Source organism: Castor canadensis, chromosome 11, assembly GCF_047511655.1.
Source record: "Castor canadensis chromosome 11, mCasCan1.hap1v2, whole genome shotgun sequence".
In the NCBI taxonomy this organism is placed as follows: domain Eukaryota; kingdom Metazoa; phylum Chordata; class Mammalia; order Rodentia; family Castoridae; genus Castor; species Castor canadensis.
In genome coordinates this window covers 77131548-77147838 of record NC_133396.1, presented here as the reverse complement: position 1 = coordinate 77147838, position 16291 = coordinate 77131548, and the positions used below count along the sequence as shown (strand labels likewise).

At 37.1% G+C, this 16291-nt stretch overlaps 1 protein-coding gene across 3 annotated transcripts in view; it reads left to right on the top strand.

Annotated features, from left to right (window-relative positions):
* Positions 1-16291, top strand: part of Pla2g4a (phospholipase A2 group IVA) — a 141052-nt gene that overhangs the window by 62614 nt on the left and 62147 nt on the right. For 2 of the 3 annotated variants that reach the window (XM_074047234.1, XM_074047235.1), the window contains 3 exons: positions 2457-2605; positions 3530-3643; positions 15299-15336. In XM_074047234.1, the coding sequence (XP_073903335.1) occupies positions 2457-2605; positions 3530-3643; positions 15299-15336 (301 nt within the window). The remainder of the gene's footprint in view (positions 1-2456; positions 2606-3529; positions 3644-15298; positions 15337-16291) is intronic. The other variant, XM_074047236.1, reaches the window with a different exon arrangement.

The window sequence follows — 16291 nt, the reverse complement described above, 5'->3', positions numbered from 1 at the left end:
TCAATGTGAGTCAATGCCCTGTATAGCTATCCTTATCTCAACCAGCAAAAACCTTTGTTCCTTCCTATTATTGCTTATACTCTCTCTACAACAAAATTAGACATAAGGGCAAAATAGTTTCTGCTGGGTAGCAAGGGGGTGGGGGAAAGAGGGAGGGGTGGGGGGAGGGGTAAGGGAGGGAGAAATGACCCAAACATTGTTTGCACATAAGAATTAAAAAAAAAAGGAAAAAAAAATCACAAATAGAAAAAAAAATGTAAGTGCTAAAAAAAGAAGTGTAAATGCTAAGGAGGGTGGCATGGGGTGATAAAGGAGAATGGTGAAGGGGGTAAATTCAAGTATGATATATTTGATATATTGTGAGAACTTTTGTAAATGCTACAATTTACCCCCAACACAACAATAAAAAAGTTAAGTTCATATATCAAAAAAGAAAAATTGTAGTAACTGCCTGTTTCTCCCAGATAGGACATCAAATGTGTGACCAGATAATGACTCATAAGTGTCAGCTAGACTAGTGATTTGCAGAGGAGGATCCCAGTCCCAGCACACACCTGTTGACTGTGGCTCTTGGGGGTTGAGGTCTGAGGCCTGTGTTTTACGAGAACCCTAGGCCGTTTGTCTGGAACCCTCAGCTTTGAGACACACTGCCCATGAATGAGGATGCATGAGCTCAAAGTAAGGACATTAAATAGAAGATGACTGAAAATGCTGAGGCTTCATTTTCCTAATTTCACTAAAAAAGGTACAATCAAAAAATCTGATGGTAGTAGAGAAGAACTATGAGCAGTGTTAGAAAATTTCACAACCTCAGCTACTGTTGAAGATCAAGGTATATTAAAAAAATCTTTACTTTGAATCTAACCAATAGTTCAGAAATTATTATTTTTTACTTTTCTTTTGCTTTCAATTTTTGCAGATTTTGTGTGTGTGTGTGTGTGTGTGTGTGTGTACCTCTGTGACTCTCTTTCTCTCTCCTCTGTTACTCTTGCTGTTTCTTTCTCTTTCCTGTCTCTCTCCTCTTCTGGAAAACTGTAAGTCCAGCTCTTCTTTCCATATGAACCCATACCTCATGATCTCCTTCTTTTTTTTTTGAACTCAGAGCTTCACATTTGCAAAGCAGGCACTCTACCGTTTGAGCCACTCCTTCAGTCCATTTTGCTCCGGTTATTTTTGGAGATGCAATCTTGAAAACTATTTGACCTGGATTTGGACCACAATCCTCCCAATCTCGGTCTCTCAAGTAGCTAGGATTACAGTTGTGAGCCACGGGTACCCTTAGGGGCAGGGTGTCATTTAGAGAATGAATATGGCAGTCAGATGACCCAGGTTCAAGACTTGTCTGGTACTCATTAGCAGTGTGAAAGTGGGCAGATTGCATAACATCGGTTCCTGTTGCCTCAATACTAAAATAAAGTACTTACCTGACAGTGATGTGGGATTTAAAGGAGACTACTGTGTGTAAAGGTCTTCTAGCAACGACCACTTAGTTATTGGTTTTGTGGTTATTAAATATAATGACCAAATGGGAAAGGATGTGTGAAGAAAAAAGTCAAGCCCTTAAGTTAGGAGACCTTAAGTATTATTGTAGCAGCTTTTAGCTGCTAGGTTCTAAATATATAAAGGTAAGATATGATCCTTGCTTTCAAAGTGTTTATAGTCTTCTAGGAAAAGACAGAGGTATAATTTAATCTATACAATGAAGTTTAATGTGTGCAATGCTGTAAGATGTGAGAGGATTCAATGGAATTGCTGAGCAGGGAATGATCAGTATTTACTAAAGTGGGCTTTTTGGGAGGGCAGTACTGGGGTTGAACTCAGAGCCTTGTGCTTGCTAGGCAGGTGCTGTACCATTGAGGCACACTTTCATCTTCAAGTGGGATTTTATGTGAAATCTAAGCTTTCACTTCCTGGAGACAGCTCACTTCCATCTTGTTGAATTCTGCCACAGTGAATGCATGTTGATTAGTTATGTGAATGCCGCTTCTTAGAGTAGTTCAGTGAATAACCTGGACAACCATACAAGGCAATACTCTTCTCCCAATGACTTCCATCTACTTTGTTTGATAAACAAAGCAACCAAGGTGATTTTTCTAATGTAGCCAGATCTCATGGTCTTGAACCTATAATCTTGCCACCATCATGGTGCTCTGAGGAGGTTGTGATGTGGTTAGCTAAGCGAGACTGCAATTTCTTGTCATAGCTGGACCAAGATGCTCCTAGGTGGATGGAGGTATTCTGAGTGTATCACCTGAAAGTGGTTCTGTCATTCTGGCCTATCATAAGGGCAGGGATAAATATATAAAAAGCATATCATCATGTGTTTCTATTATATTTTGTTGTAGTTTGATTACATTACTGTGGATTCACTAAAAATAACCTGACAACATATATTAATGAAAAAATAGGAACTATGAGACACATTTCTGCCCCCTTCTCTGTGATTATGCCTATAGTTGACACTCCAGATCCTTATGTGGAACTTTTCATCTCCACGACCCCTGACGGCAGGAAGAGAACAAGACACTTCAATAATGACATAAACCCTGTGTGGAATGAGACCTTTGAATTCATTTTGGACCCTAATCAGGAAAATATTTTGGAGGTGAGTGACTCACTTGGGCAAGGCTGTATGGTCGCCATTCATGTGGAAAGTGATCAGTTTGGTATGATTGAGTCAGGCTGGGTAGCATGGTGGACCAGCTTCTACATGGAGTACATCCAAAATCTGAGAGACCCTGAGAAATTCAGGACGTTCTGTGGGGCTGAAGAAGACAAGGAGAAGACTCCTCATGTACTTTGTAGAAAACATACGCTCTGTTATAAAGATGAGAATTCTTGTAAAATAGAATATTAATGTTTTCAGTTTCTTTTAAGATAAATTAAAATAGGCCAGGTATCAGTGTCTCATGCTTATAACCCTAGCTACTCAGGAGGTGGAGATCAGGAGGATCTCAGTTCACAGTTCGAAGCCAGCCCAGGCAAATAGTTCGTAAGACCCTATCTCAAAAATACCTAACACAAAAAGGGCTGGTGGAGTGGCTCAAGGTGTGGGTCCTGAGTTCAAACCCCAGTAGCACACACACACACACACACACACACACACACACAAAGGTAAGTTAAAACAGATTTTCTTCAAAGTAGTTGTGTTATTTTCTACATTAATTTCTTTCTCCATTTCAAAATAGAGAGGGCATCAATTTCCATTTTGGGGAAATATGATAATTGAATGGACAATCAGAAATATGTAAAAATTATTGTTATAGTAGCAAAATGTAGTATTTAGAAGGAAAAAATAAAATTATTGCTGTGAGTTAAATATTGAGGACTTCTGGGGCCTGGTGTGTTAGTCAGTGGCAGAGCACTTGCCTAGGTGGGTGAGGGCCTGGGTTCTGTCCCCAGCACCTGACCAAAAAATGATGACATCAAGGGACTTTTAAATATCACTTGAAAACTTTCACTTTTTAACATGTAATAGAGGTTGTAGATATGATTTCCAAAGACTCTTGGAAAACTTTGTGCTCTACAGATCACGTTAATGGATGCCAACTATGTCATGGATGAAACTCTAGGGACAGCAACATTTCCTGTGTCTTCTATGAAAGTAGGAGAGAAGAAAGAAGTTCCATTTATTTTCAACCAAGTGAGTAATACAGTGAAATTATTTTTAACTGTATGTCGGATAAAATCTATTTATTTTACTATAACATTTTGATAACCTATAAACTATGGTTGACGTATTACACTAAATACTACTGAGACATTAATTTCTCTTGTTGTTCCAAATGTTAATATTGAGATTAAACAACAGCTTGGGACTCCATTGGAAGGTCTATCTATATAATACATTTGGAATGACAAAGGGAGATGCAACATCTGAGGGGAATCAGAGAGAGAAAGAGAGAGAGAGAGAGAGATACAGCGACCGAAAGCAAGCAAAAGCAAACGAATGTCAGGAATTCCTAAATATTCCAAAATGGCATGTTACTATATTATAACATATGTTTACTGTTATCATTACTATTATAAATAAATATATTTAGGATAGTACATACTGTAGACCCTTGATGTAGCCATAGGTCTGTGGTTCCAGTTGAGGAAAAACTACCAATGGTCAGGATGCCTAGAGTTCACTGCTGTATTGCAGATGCTTGATTTGTTTTTCCCATAACACTGTTGACCTTCTGCTAAAGACACGTGGCTTTCAACAAATCTCAGATTTTCACTTGGTCACTTAAATTAAGCACGTTCATTTTGCCTGGCTTTTTGGGAGGCAGATTTTCACACGAAGGGCAAGGAGACACTCAGCAGATTACATAGTGGTTTAAACACAGCTGACGCTAATGCAAGGCTGACTCAGAACTTCTCTATGTCCACTGGCCTGTGGAATATATGTGTGGGAATTTAAAATTTTTGTTTTGGAAATTTCTTTCACTTTTATTATTATTTTTACTATACTTGGTAATAAATCCACATGTGTAATAAATCCACAGATAAAATGGGCTTACTGTATTGCTATAAATTCAGCCTTTTGCAAGGATATGTCTCAAATAATTCTCAAATAGTTAGGGCCAAAATAGAGAAAGTTCAGATAGAATGCTGTTGGGGTCATTATTAGCTTTGTATTTCTAGCTTTGCTGCATTTCTGAATTTCAGTAGGTTTTTAGGAATAATAAAGGCTTAGGTTTTGGGTTTTATTTTTGTACACAACAAACTCAGTGGGGTTTGAATTCTATAAGAAACTGGTTTGGTAGTTTATGATAAGAAGTGTAAACACCTGGTGACCAGTGTGCAAAAGGTTGGTTAATATGTTGAATCTTCTTTTCTGAAGAGATACTGTTTTTGCTCATCCTTAGGATGACGTTAAATACCTTCAACTCATCCAAACCTACTTATCTCTTAACTCTCACTATCTCCGTGCTGCCTTTTCTGTTACCAACCCAGATAATCTCTTCCTCATTTGATTCCCCAGGGTAATTATCTGTTGCATTAATTGGGACTAAATTATTTGTACTGTTCAGTCTTTTGACTTCTTGCTATAAACTAAAATCCCATAGGTCAAGAAAGCCAAAATACTGATTCCAGATGCCTGCAGAATTAATACATGGCTAATATTTATGTAATAAATGTGGACCTATGTAGAAACCAACTTAAGCTCAAAGGGCTTCTTGATTTGTCTGTGCAAGTGCTCCTCACTTTTCTGTAATGCTATTTCATTCAGTCACATTGTAAAACCTACAGCGTATCAGCCATTGTGTTTGTGCAAGGAATATAAAGAACAATGTACAGGAAGGTACTCCCTCCATTTTTTTCATCTAGGGTGGAGGTGAGGTAGCAATTGGGATGGCAGGTGAAAGTAGGGAGACATGTAATTGTGATAAAAAGGAACCATCACAACATACGTATCAATGAGGTCCAATTAGAGCGTAGTGAGGAGGCAGAATAAAGGAAGACCGGATTGTGAGAGGAGGCCAGGGATGGCTCCTTATTAGTGGGTGATTCGAGCAGGTTGAAAGTGAACGTTGTGATTCGCACTTGTTATTTAAAATCAGGCTATTTGGTAGTTAGCCTCCAGATCTGAGTCTGTTATCTTTTTCACTATCTCCTCTGTGCCTCAGTTTACACGTCTGTGAAATAGAGATAATACTTTATAGGGGAGTCATTACGATCAAACAAGCTAATTTTGTTTATATATGACATAACAAATATTGCATATAAATATATAGAATTATAACTTTATATAACTTAAATATAGGTTGCGTATCATTTAAGCAGTTTACATAGTGAGTATATAATAAGCACATGATAATTGATTAACAATATATAAATACTATGCAGGCATGCATATAGTGCTTAAAACAGTACCTGGTGCCTATTAAGCACTATATAAATGCTTCTTGCTTTTTTTGTTGTTAAACTGCAAGAAAAAAGTAGAATTTCAGCAGGCAAAGAAGAAACACTAAAGCACTTGGCAGGCACAGCTGGTGAGAACTGGGGAAAAGAACGTGGGAGGTGTTTAGAGACTAAGATCTGCCTTCCCTGTGGCAGGGTAGCTCTCAGCAAACATCTGTGGAGGGCCTCGGAAGATGCGTGAGCCTTCACAAAGTCAAGGTTTTTTTCTGTACCTCAATCGGATGCAAAAACTGATTGTAAGGGAAGATATTGTGGGGAAAAAAGCTTATTTCCTTTCCTTCTGTCATTTCCTATGGTTAAGTTGTGTAATCCCAGGCTCTGAAAAAAGGCATTCCACATTCCTGAATTTAAATTAACTTACGTTATTATTTTCTTTAGCGTGCCTGAGAAAAATAGTTGGCCAAACAGCATTTCTTCATCACTTTGCACTCAAGAGTCCTTTCCAGTTTGCATTTGACCATCAGTTCTTTGATTTGTTGGCCACTGGGAGAAGGGTAAATGCATGATGGCTGGGTGGAGAGACCAGGGTCTTTCTCAGAACATGTGGGAGTGCCCTATGTAAGCCACAGAGCCTCTCCTAGGTGGGAGGTCTTTCTACAGCATTCACCAGAGGTGGTGAGAGAACAGGTGGCAAGGGTGGGAGAGCAGACACTTAAACAGATCTTGGAGATGGTTGTGGCAATCATAAGTAAAGCAAATCAGAAGCCAGGTAAAAAGAGCACTTGGCTTTGTGAAGGGAGAACAAATGCTTCTAGCCAAGACATTACTTGCAAAAGCTTCTTCAAACTCTTGCTCTTTGAATGTTAATACTGACTTAACACAGAGTGGCCAGGAGACAGCTGGGACATCAACAGGAGCTTCCAAGTGGACATGAGCCAGGTCCCAGGGGCTGTTCCACCATGTGCAGGAGAAGCTAGGAATTTGGAGACTGGATTCTTGTTTTGTCTCTGTCATGAGTCTCTCTCCAGATGCTTGAATCACCATTTGTTTTCCCTGAGTCTTATTTTCTTCTTCTCTAAAATGAAGGCTTGGATTAAATTATTTGCAGGCTTTTTTCTGATTTATGGAATTCTATGATTGTCAGAAAGAAAACATTATTTTATTTGACCTTCTTGACTTGAGAACTTTCGATCTCCCCATTTTGCAGATATGGGATAAAAATCATGCAGGAACAGAAATTTTTCATTTACATAGTATTATATAATTTCAAAATACTGACTTTTCAAAATACTTGTGTTATTTATTGATATGAGAAGAATGTGGTCTTTATTGCACTCCTAAAACTTTGCTAAATATTAAGAAAGCTGCAAAACATTCCATTTTCAAGAAATTAATGATCTGTTTGAAAAGTAGACACTCATATGCAAACTGATGAGTAATTAGCAAGAAGTACCACAAGGCATTTATTCTTTGATTTACTTACTTAAGGAGTTATTTATCGGACACTTGTTATATTTCAGGCATATGCTCTGTGTTGAACAAACAACAAAGGACATGACAGACAATAAATATCCTAGCTCCAGGAAGCTTGCCTTCTAATAGTGACAGTGCTGCCCTTAGAAACAACTGATGCTGTTTTGCAGAGTGAGTTGGTTGTTCTCAGGAGAGCAAGTTGTTATAAAAGAACGAGATCAGTCCCTTCATGCTCTCTGGTTTCCTGTCTTATCATGTGGTCCCTTCCTTGTGTGGGCCTCACTATTATGATTCCATCTGTCATGCAGCCCTTACCAGCACTTGAATTGAAGGGACTGCCTGAATTTGAACTTTCCACCTCCCAAACTGTAAGCTAAGTATTCCCGTTAACTTTATGAAGTACTTAGCTTCTGTTATTATAGCATGAACAACTAGTTGATACAACCCAGAAGCCCAGGTTTCCCAGCAGGCTGAGTTAATAGCAAAAAAGGGGAAGATGGCTAGAGAACAGAGAAAGAATAGTAGTGAGAGTGGCAGGAACAAGGTCATAGAGGGACAGGCAGCTGTGGGGTGCAGACCATTGCAGTTACCTTAGACATCAAGGGCATAAGGGTATTCTTGAAGAATAGGTGTGTTTGGGGTGGAAGGCAGTTTCAGTTAGAACAGCTTGATGGAGCCATGGGCTAGAAACAGTGTCTAGACAAATGTGATGAAGCAGAGTGTTCTTGCATGAAGGAAGAACAAGTACCCTACATCAGACCACAGCACAAGTAATGTGAGCTGTAAGAATTTCAATGTTATCTTACTGATAGGAGTGAGTCATGCAGATTTGTGATCAGGTAATGAGGAACGGAGAGGAAATGGGATTTGGCTTTTTCTTCAGAAGCATTAGCAAGCAAAGAGTTAGGCAAAGATCCTGAAAACTTTGACATTGAAAACAAAAAGGTGGATGTCACTTCCAGCAAGTTGCTTCTGTGGAAAGTGACTAGTATGGGGGAGTGAAGGGTGACTTCAGGAAAGTGTGACAATAGCTTTAATGTGTTAGTTAGAGTAAGAGTTGAATCAAGTGATTGCTCAGTAGTGGGGAGGATTGGCTAAAGTTAGAAAGCAAGAATTTCAGCTTTTCCTTAAATGATGATTTATCATTCAGTTTTATTTTATATTTCTTTTTCTTTCAAGCAGAAAGTCTGTCTTAGAGCTGGGTCTGAAGGTTTTGTTTTCCAGGTGGCATTTATAAAGCCTAGGTCACGTTGGTTGTTATAGTCAAGAGTTTAGAGAGTATCATAGTTGTTATCTGAGAGAAGCTGGTATAGCCTGCATTTTCCACTCCAGGCTCGAGTCAGAGAGCTGTCTGCTTGGGGATCACAATTCTGGTCATTATTAGCTGTATGATCTAGGACATGTTATTTTTTTCTCTCTACCCTGTATCCTCATCTGCAAAACTGGGTTGTGTATGGTATCTATGGTTCCTAGGGTTGCGGTTATGGTTAAAAAGGTTAACATATGAACAGTATTAACACAGTATCCACCCCAGCAATCACTAAATATGTGTTAGATTTTTTCATTATAATTGTAACTGATCAGATTTAAATAAAAATATATCATGGCTTTCATGAAACTGATTTAAATGAGTGTTAAGCTTAGTTATTTGAACTTACTGACCAAGATGAACTTGTTATTTAAATGCAGATAGAGCCTAATTTAGTGACTATTTGCTTGAATATAGTTTTCCTGAATAAATCACATGTGGCTTTGGGTTACAGAGCCCACTTTAAAGTGGACAGATGGAATCTTTAGAATTCCTGTGTTTTGTGTAAACAATGTAGCTCGCTTCAAAAGAACCATGAAAATGCTAAAGTTTAATGTCAGACAGAAAGATTACACTTCTTTATTTCTCTGTCTGAAATACGTTTGCTTTGGCCAACACTTCATGTCTCTAGGTTTACACTGTGTTTTAATTTGCCATCTTTATTTAGAAGTTACTATTATTGCTTAAAAATAGCCACGTTTCATGACTTCTGGGCATTTGTCTAATTTTGGCTGATTTCTTTCTGTGATTGTTACTTAGTCATGGTTATGACTTGAAAATAAGATACTTCTTTAGAAGAGATCTGGGGAAAACTTTAAAAGTATGGGACTTTTGAGGGTGAGTTCAGAGTGGTAAGTTAGCATGAGGATGATTTCATTGGGGAACACTGCATTGATGTGTAAAGACAAAGACTACAATCTTGGTAAATTAGGAGATAAAGTGGAGTGTGGAGGGACAATAAGAGACTACAGATGGTCCCTAAGTTATGAATCAATTCAGGATTTTCTGACTACGCAATGTTTATGAAGGCAATACACAGTAGAAGTCATACTTCACATTTTGGTTTTGACATGTTCTTTAGTCAGTGTGATACTCTGTCATTTTGCAAGACCTCAAAGTATCTGCACCTTCCATTCAGCCACAGGGTCACCAGAGAGAGAACCAATACTCTACAGTGTGCTGTTTTGCTAAGCTATGGCATTCTGTTAGCTTAGGTATATTTAATGCATTTTGATTTATGATAGCTTCAACTTAGAGGTTTATCAACACATAACTCCAACATAAGTTGAGAATATAATTTCATGAAAAGTTTGGGAGATCTTTAACTAAGATGTAAAGGCTATACAAGACAGAGACCAAATATGTATGAAACAATTCCTGGCTTTAATAAAGAATACATTTTTATTTTGGGTCACTAACAAAGGATGAGTCTTTTTTTAGACTTCAACAATTTATAACCCTTATTTTATTTTTTCATCATTCTATTTCCTCTGTGTATATGAAGCCCATCAACCTTATTCCTTCATCTTCATCTCCTCCATTCACCCTCCCCTTCCCACAAGTACTCTGCTCACACACTGTACCTATTTTACCGGCCTGCCTTTCATTATTAGTTCCAAAGTCAATGTTCAAAAAGGGTTTCTCAATGTATCCCAGCTGTGAATATGCTTTTCTTTGGTCACTTCAACCCCTCTGTTACTTTCCCTTACCCCTTTCCTTCCACCCCCCACTATTCAGCAGTTTTCAGTATATATCCTATAACTTTTAAATTATAAGACATTTTAGAATGCTCTTGCATTCTTGGGGGTTCTCTGTTGATTTTAAGTTCTATTAAGGGAGTAGGACACAGTCAAATCGTAACATTTCATGCTACCCAGCTGTAGGTATGGCTGAAATAAAATACTTTGAAATTATTCAATAATTGAATAAGTTTTGGATGGAAAAAAAAGTGAATGAACTATGTGAAGTGCTGAAAACTTGGGAATTGCTCAGACAAGAGTAAAGAAGATAAATGAAGCTTGAAAAACAGAAGGTAGAGACACTAAGGGATTCCCATCTGGAGAAAAAAGGGATAGCATGTGGTTAATGGTAGCGTTCTAGAAAATTGGTTTATTGTATGAAAGCTAGTGATTATACAGTTCTCCATGACACCCACTGATGTCCACATGAGGAAAAGGACCTTAAGTTGGGAACATGAAATTATCATCAAATGTAAGGAGGAAACTATGTGATAGAGTAGAACAAAGCTACAGGGTAAACAGTCTATTTCTCTTTCAAATTTTTTTTCTAACATAAGCTGTCATTACTACATTGCTCTTCAAATTAATTTTTTAAATTTTTATTTATTTATTTTTTATTCATTTATTCATATGTGCATACATTGTTTGGACCATTTCTCCCCCCTCTTCCTGACCCCCCTCCTCCCTCATCCCCCGCTCATTTCCAGGCAGATCCTGTTCTGCCCTTATCTCTAATTTTGTTGAAGAGAGAGTATAAACAATAATAAGGAAGACAAAGCGTTTTTGCTAGTTGAGATAAGGGTAGCTATACAGAGAGATTCCTAGCATTGCTTCTATGAATAAATGTGTTACATTCTAAGTTGATTCATCTCTAACTGTCCTTTTTTCTAGTTCCTGATCCCCTTCTTATATTGACTCCTGTCACTATAAGATTTCTGTATTAGTTCCTCTGCAGTGGGGACATCAAATACTTTCAAGTTTTGGGTTTCCTATCTATCCCCATACCTCCCATATGTGCTCTCCCCTTGTCATGTGACCCAAGTCCAACCACATTGCTGTATTTGCCCTAGATCTAAAGACTGCATGTGAGGGAAAACATACAATTTTTTTGTCTTTGAGCCTGGCTAACCTCGCTCAGAATGACACTCTCCAGTTCCATCCATTTACTTGAGAATGATAAGATTTCATTCTTCTTCATGGCTGAGTAGAATTACACTGTGTATAAATACCACATTTCCTTGATCCATTCATCAGTAGTGGGGCATCTTGGCTGTTTCCATAACTTGGCTATTGTGAATAGTGCTGCAATAAATATGGGTGTGCAAGTGCCTCTGCAGTAACCTGAGTCACATTCCTTTGGATATATCCTCAGGAGTGGAATTGCTGGATCATATGGCAGATCTATGTTTAGATTTTTAAGAAGCCTCCAAATTTTTTTCCAGAGTGGTTGTACTAGTTTACATTCCCACCAGCAGTGTAAGAGGGTTCCTTTTTCCCCACATCCTCGCCAACGCCTGTTATTAGTGGTGTTTTTAGTGATGGCTATTCTAACAGGGGTGAGGTAGAATCCTAGTTTGGTTTTGATTTGCATTTCCTTTATGGCTAGAGATGGTGAGCATTTTTTTCATGGGTTTTTTGGGCCATTTGAATTTCTTCTTTTGAGAAAGTTCTGTTTAGTTCAGTTGCCCATTTCTTTATTGGTTCATTGATTTTGGGAGAGTTTAGTTTTTTGAGTTTCCTGAATATTCTGGTTATCAGTCCTTTGTCTGATGTGTAGCTGGCAAATATTTCAAATCTTTTAAGACATGCTGGGCAACAGATGCTCACGCCTGTAATCCTAGTTACTCAGGAGGCAGAGATCAGGAGGATTGCAGTTTGAAGCCAGCCTGGGCAAATAGTTCATGAGACCCTATCTCAAAAAAACCCATCACAAGGTGGAGTGACTCAAGGTGTAGGCCCTGAGTTCAAGCCCCAGTACTGGAAAAACACAAAAACAACTTTAAAGACTGCCTGGCTTATATTTTGGGGCACAGCTATCTTAAATTCTTTGGTGAAGATTTCTCGTAGGAAGCACTAATTTTTGTTTTAGGAAAACTTATATATATCAAAATGATTTTATTGATGTCTCATTCAATTTTAAACACGGAAAACTTATGTAGCTTGATTTGGCAGAGTTGTTATTATCACTATGCACTTGAATTTCTTCCTTGACAGGTTCCGTTTTGTACCATTCTTCATAGAATGGAGCTACGGTGTATGCAAATTGTATGGAACACAATTCTTAGTAGAAGTGACCCTTGTTAAATATCACTTTATTATCTGCACAGATTAGCTAGACACTGATATGAAGAAAATTTGTAATTCTCTTGAAAGCTGTAAAAAGTTACTGAATCAACATAAGAATTACTTGTTGTTTGTTTCTACCTTAAAAATAACAGAGTAAGTTGGCTCAGAGGAATAAAAATTCAAAATAGTGTTTTATTGAAAGAAAACATTGAAATATTGAAGTACAAAGAAAGCAAGATACATTTGAGTATATCTTGGGGAGTTCCTTTTTTTTTTTGGTACTAGGGTTTGAACTCAGGGCCTCACACCCATTAGGCAGACACTTTACTGTTTGAGCCACTCTGCCAGCTTGAATATATTTTTACTAATAAGTTTGCCAAATTTAAAATTATTTGACAGTATGTATCTTTTTGTAATAATAATTTTAAGGACTGGCCCAAGTGGTAGAGCTCCTGCCTTGTAATAATAATTTTAAAGTACTTCCCTAGTATTGCTTTTAGCTTCACTATTTCAAAACAAACCCAGAAAGTTTGCAAGATAATTAATAGGTTAAATAGTTTAAAATTATTTTAATGTCTGAAATGGATTTTTTAAAGAGCTCCTTTCCTCTAGTTACTCCGCCTTTCCCAACTGAATATCTTCCATTGAAAGCATCAAATTTGTTTTCCACTGTGAAATGCAAGCAAGAGGTTTGTTTTTCACAAGAATGCCTAGAGGGTACAGTCCACCTCTTACATTTATTATTCCTAGGGCGGGGGTGGAGTTCTCATTTTTTCTGGCTGCTTGTTAAGTATTATGGGGTAGGGGAGATTTTGGCAGCTTTGGTCTCCTTCCTTTTTAATTGTCCTGGTATTGCAAGATGTGGATACCTCTAATGAATGCAGAGTTGCTTTGTGCAGTGTGTGAGAAGTTTACTGCAATTGTTTAATGCCTCACAGGAAGTATATATCTTTTGTGACTATTTTAACTGAATGACATGTTCCAGGTAAAAGGTGCAGAGAGATTGTGACTGTCAGGTTTCTTAGCGTGTTTGAACGTAGTGCACCAAGTAAGAGAGTTTAAGTTTTCTTCCTGATTGTGGTACACATGAGCAACATGAGGAAGTGAGGATTCAATCCATGTGACAAGAATCATGACAACATATCCTGGAACATTCAAAATGATGGGAACATCCTGTGTCTTCTTTTCTCTCATCCTGTCTTCGTTTAAAGAGCCTTGTCAGTCCATCCATGACCATGAATGTCTTAGCCAAGAAATGTAGAACGGGCATTCATCTGTGAACACAAATATGACTATAATCATGGCATGGTTGATTTGAATATTTTAATATGTAAATTGCTTACCAACCTTGGTTGTGAAGTTGGCTTTTTCCTGAAAGCTTTCTGTCATGAGTTTGTTCATTGAAATAGGAACCCTCTCCAGCTCTGAAAGTTTGCATTCGTTGAAAAGTTCTGTATGGAGTTGTATTTTTCATTTTATTTTCATTCATTTATGGTGGGTTTTCCCCTTGGAGATAAAAATATTAGGTCTAGTCTCATTTTAATGGTAGCTTTTCATGTATTTATTTTAAAAATCAGAATATGTTGTACACAAGTCTTATCAGCAAAGAACTTACCTTAACTTTTTGTTAAGCTCCTTCTATTTTGTTTTTTTCCTGTCCCCTGAAACCCAAAGGCAACAAGCTGAGTGATCCATAACATTTTGTGAGGGTTCTAAAACATTCCTTTCCCATTTCAAGAGGCATCTCCTTTTCTGGTCAGTTTGAAGTTACTAAACAAGTCAGTCCATCCATGATCTTATGGTAAAAAAAGTAATAGCACAGTTTTTAAATTATACAGTGATGTTTGAAGCATTTTTTCATTTGGTTCTCATAACCACCTAAAATTACATTATTCAGTACTAATGACAGCAGAAATACACACATACACACATATATATATATACACTGTGGAAAGGTCTTTTTGCTCTGTGGATATTAGTCACTCTTTTCAGTTAACAAATGAACAAAAACTGTCTCATTGATAAAATGCAGTCCTCTGATACATTTGGTTGGCTCAAGAAGTATTGAGAAAAAAAAAAAAAAGAAGTATTGAGAAAATAACAACTGGAGCACCAAATTCCACTAGATGGTTCTTGGATCCTGGGTCCTGACACCCACCCTAGATAAGTGCCACGCCCCTATCCCAGCTCACTATACCCTACTTATTACAAATGCACATGCGTGAACTTTCACCCAGGCCTTTTAATTTTCTTGTTCATTATGACTTTATGGTCCAAGGCAGTTCCTAAAAAATAGAACAGTAATCCTATACCTTATTTTGTATTTCAGTCACTTTTTTAATTTTGTGAATAGTAATCATGGAACTTAATTACTAGAACATGAGGGAGGAAGGCCACCAGGCAGAGTTAGTTCTAATGCATAATGAAGTGACTTATGAAGAAGACTTATATCACAAAAAACAGCAAAAATATTTATTGAAATGTATCTATAGTTCTGGATCTTTGTGGAATTGTGTTACTTTTATTTCTATTTTGTTTTTTAAGTGAAGGATAATCTAGCACTCAAATCTTATTTCTATTTGTACTTTTTAAGACATATCCATTTTATGGTCTATTCTAATTCACCTGTCTTTTTTAGGTCACTGAAATGATCCTGGAAATGTCACTGGAAGTTTGGTAAGTTTTATTAATTTAATTGGATTTGAGACAGGACAAGTGATTCACTGATTTTTTTGTTAAAAAGTGTTCTTTTTATGTATGAAATAATTCTGAGAGCTGTGAATACATAAAAGCATATAAATTTGCTTTTCTTTAGCTATCTCTTAATAGCTAAAATCTCCAAAAACCATAATTCTAATATTCTTTGCTAGTACTTTTTTAGTACTTTTGTATTTGATAATAGTTGTAAAAATAAGTGGTTTTTTTTTTTTGGTAAGGAATCTCTCTCTAGTAATATATCAATTACTGTAGTAATGGATGCAGTTTTAAAAATTTTATTAACATATAGTAGTTGTACAGGGGGATCCATTGTGATATCTACCTATGTGCTTACAATGTATCTTAAGTTTATCTCCTCCATGCTTTCTCTTTTCTCCCTCCCCTCTTAGAACAATTTCAGCAGGTTTCTTTCTTCTATTTTCATATATGGATACAAAATACATCCACTATATTTATCTTCATTCCCTCTTTACTTGTGCCCACCCCCCTCCTGTTGGTATCTCTCCTGGAAATGACCTATTTTTCCCTCCTGTGTTTCATTTTCTTAAGTGTATATTGATAGTCCAAGGGGGTTTTGCTTTGGTACTTCAGGCCTGTATATAGCATGCTTTAATCAGATTAGCTCCTCCCTGTTACTTAATCATTTTCTATCACCATGCTCCTGTAATAGTCAACAACTTGCAGTACAGTGCTTTATACTATATTCATATATAGGTAAGCTGTTTCAATAATTTTCATTGTGTAACATTTTCTAACATTTTCTTTACCCTCAGTCCCCTCAGATAGGTTTACTAACTCAATTTTTTTTCTCTTTCATTATATATGTGTGTGCGTGTATATGTGATCATGCATATACATATATATGATCACATATATGATCTAAATATACATTAAACTTATAGGTCTAGCTTCC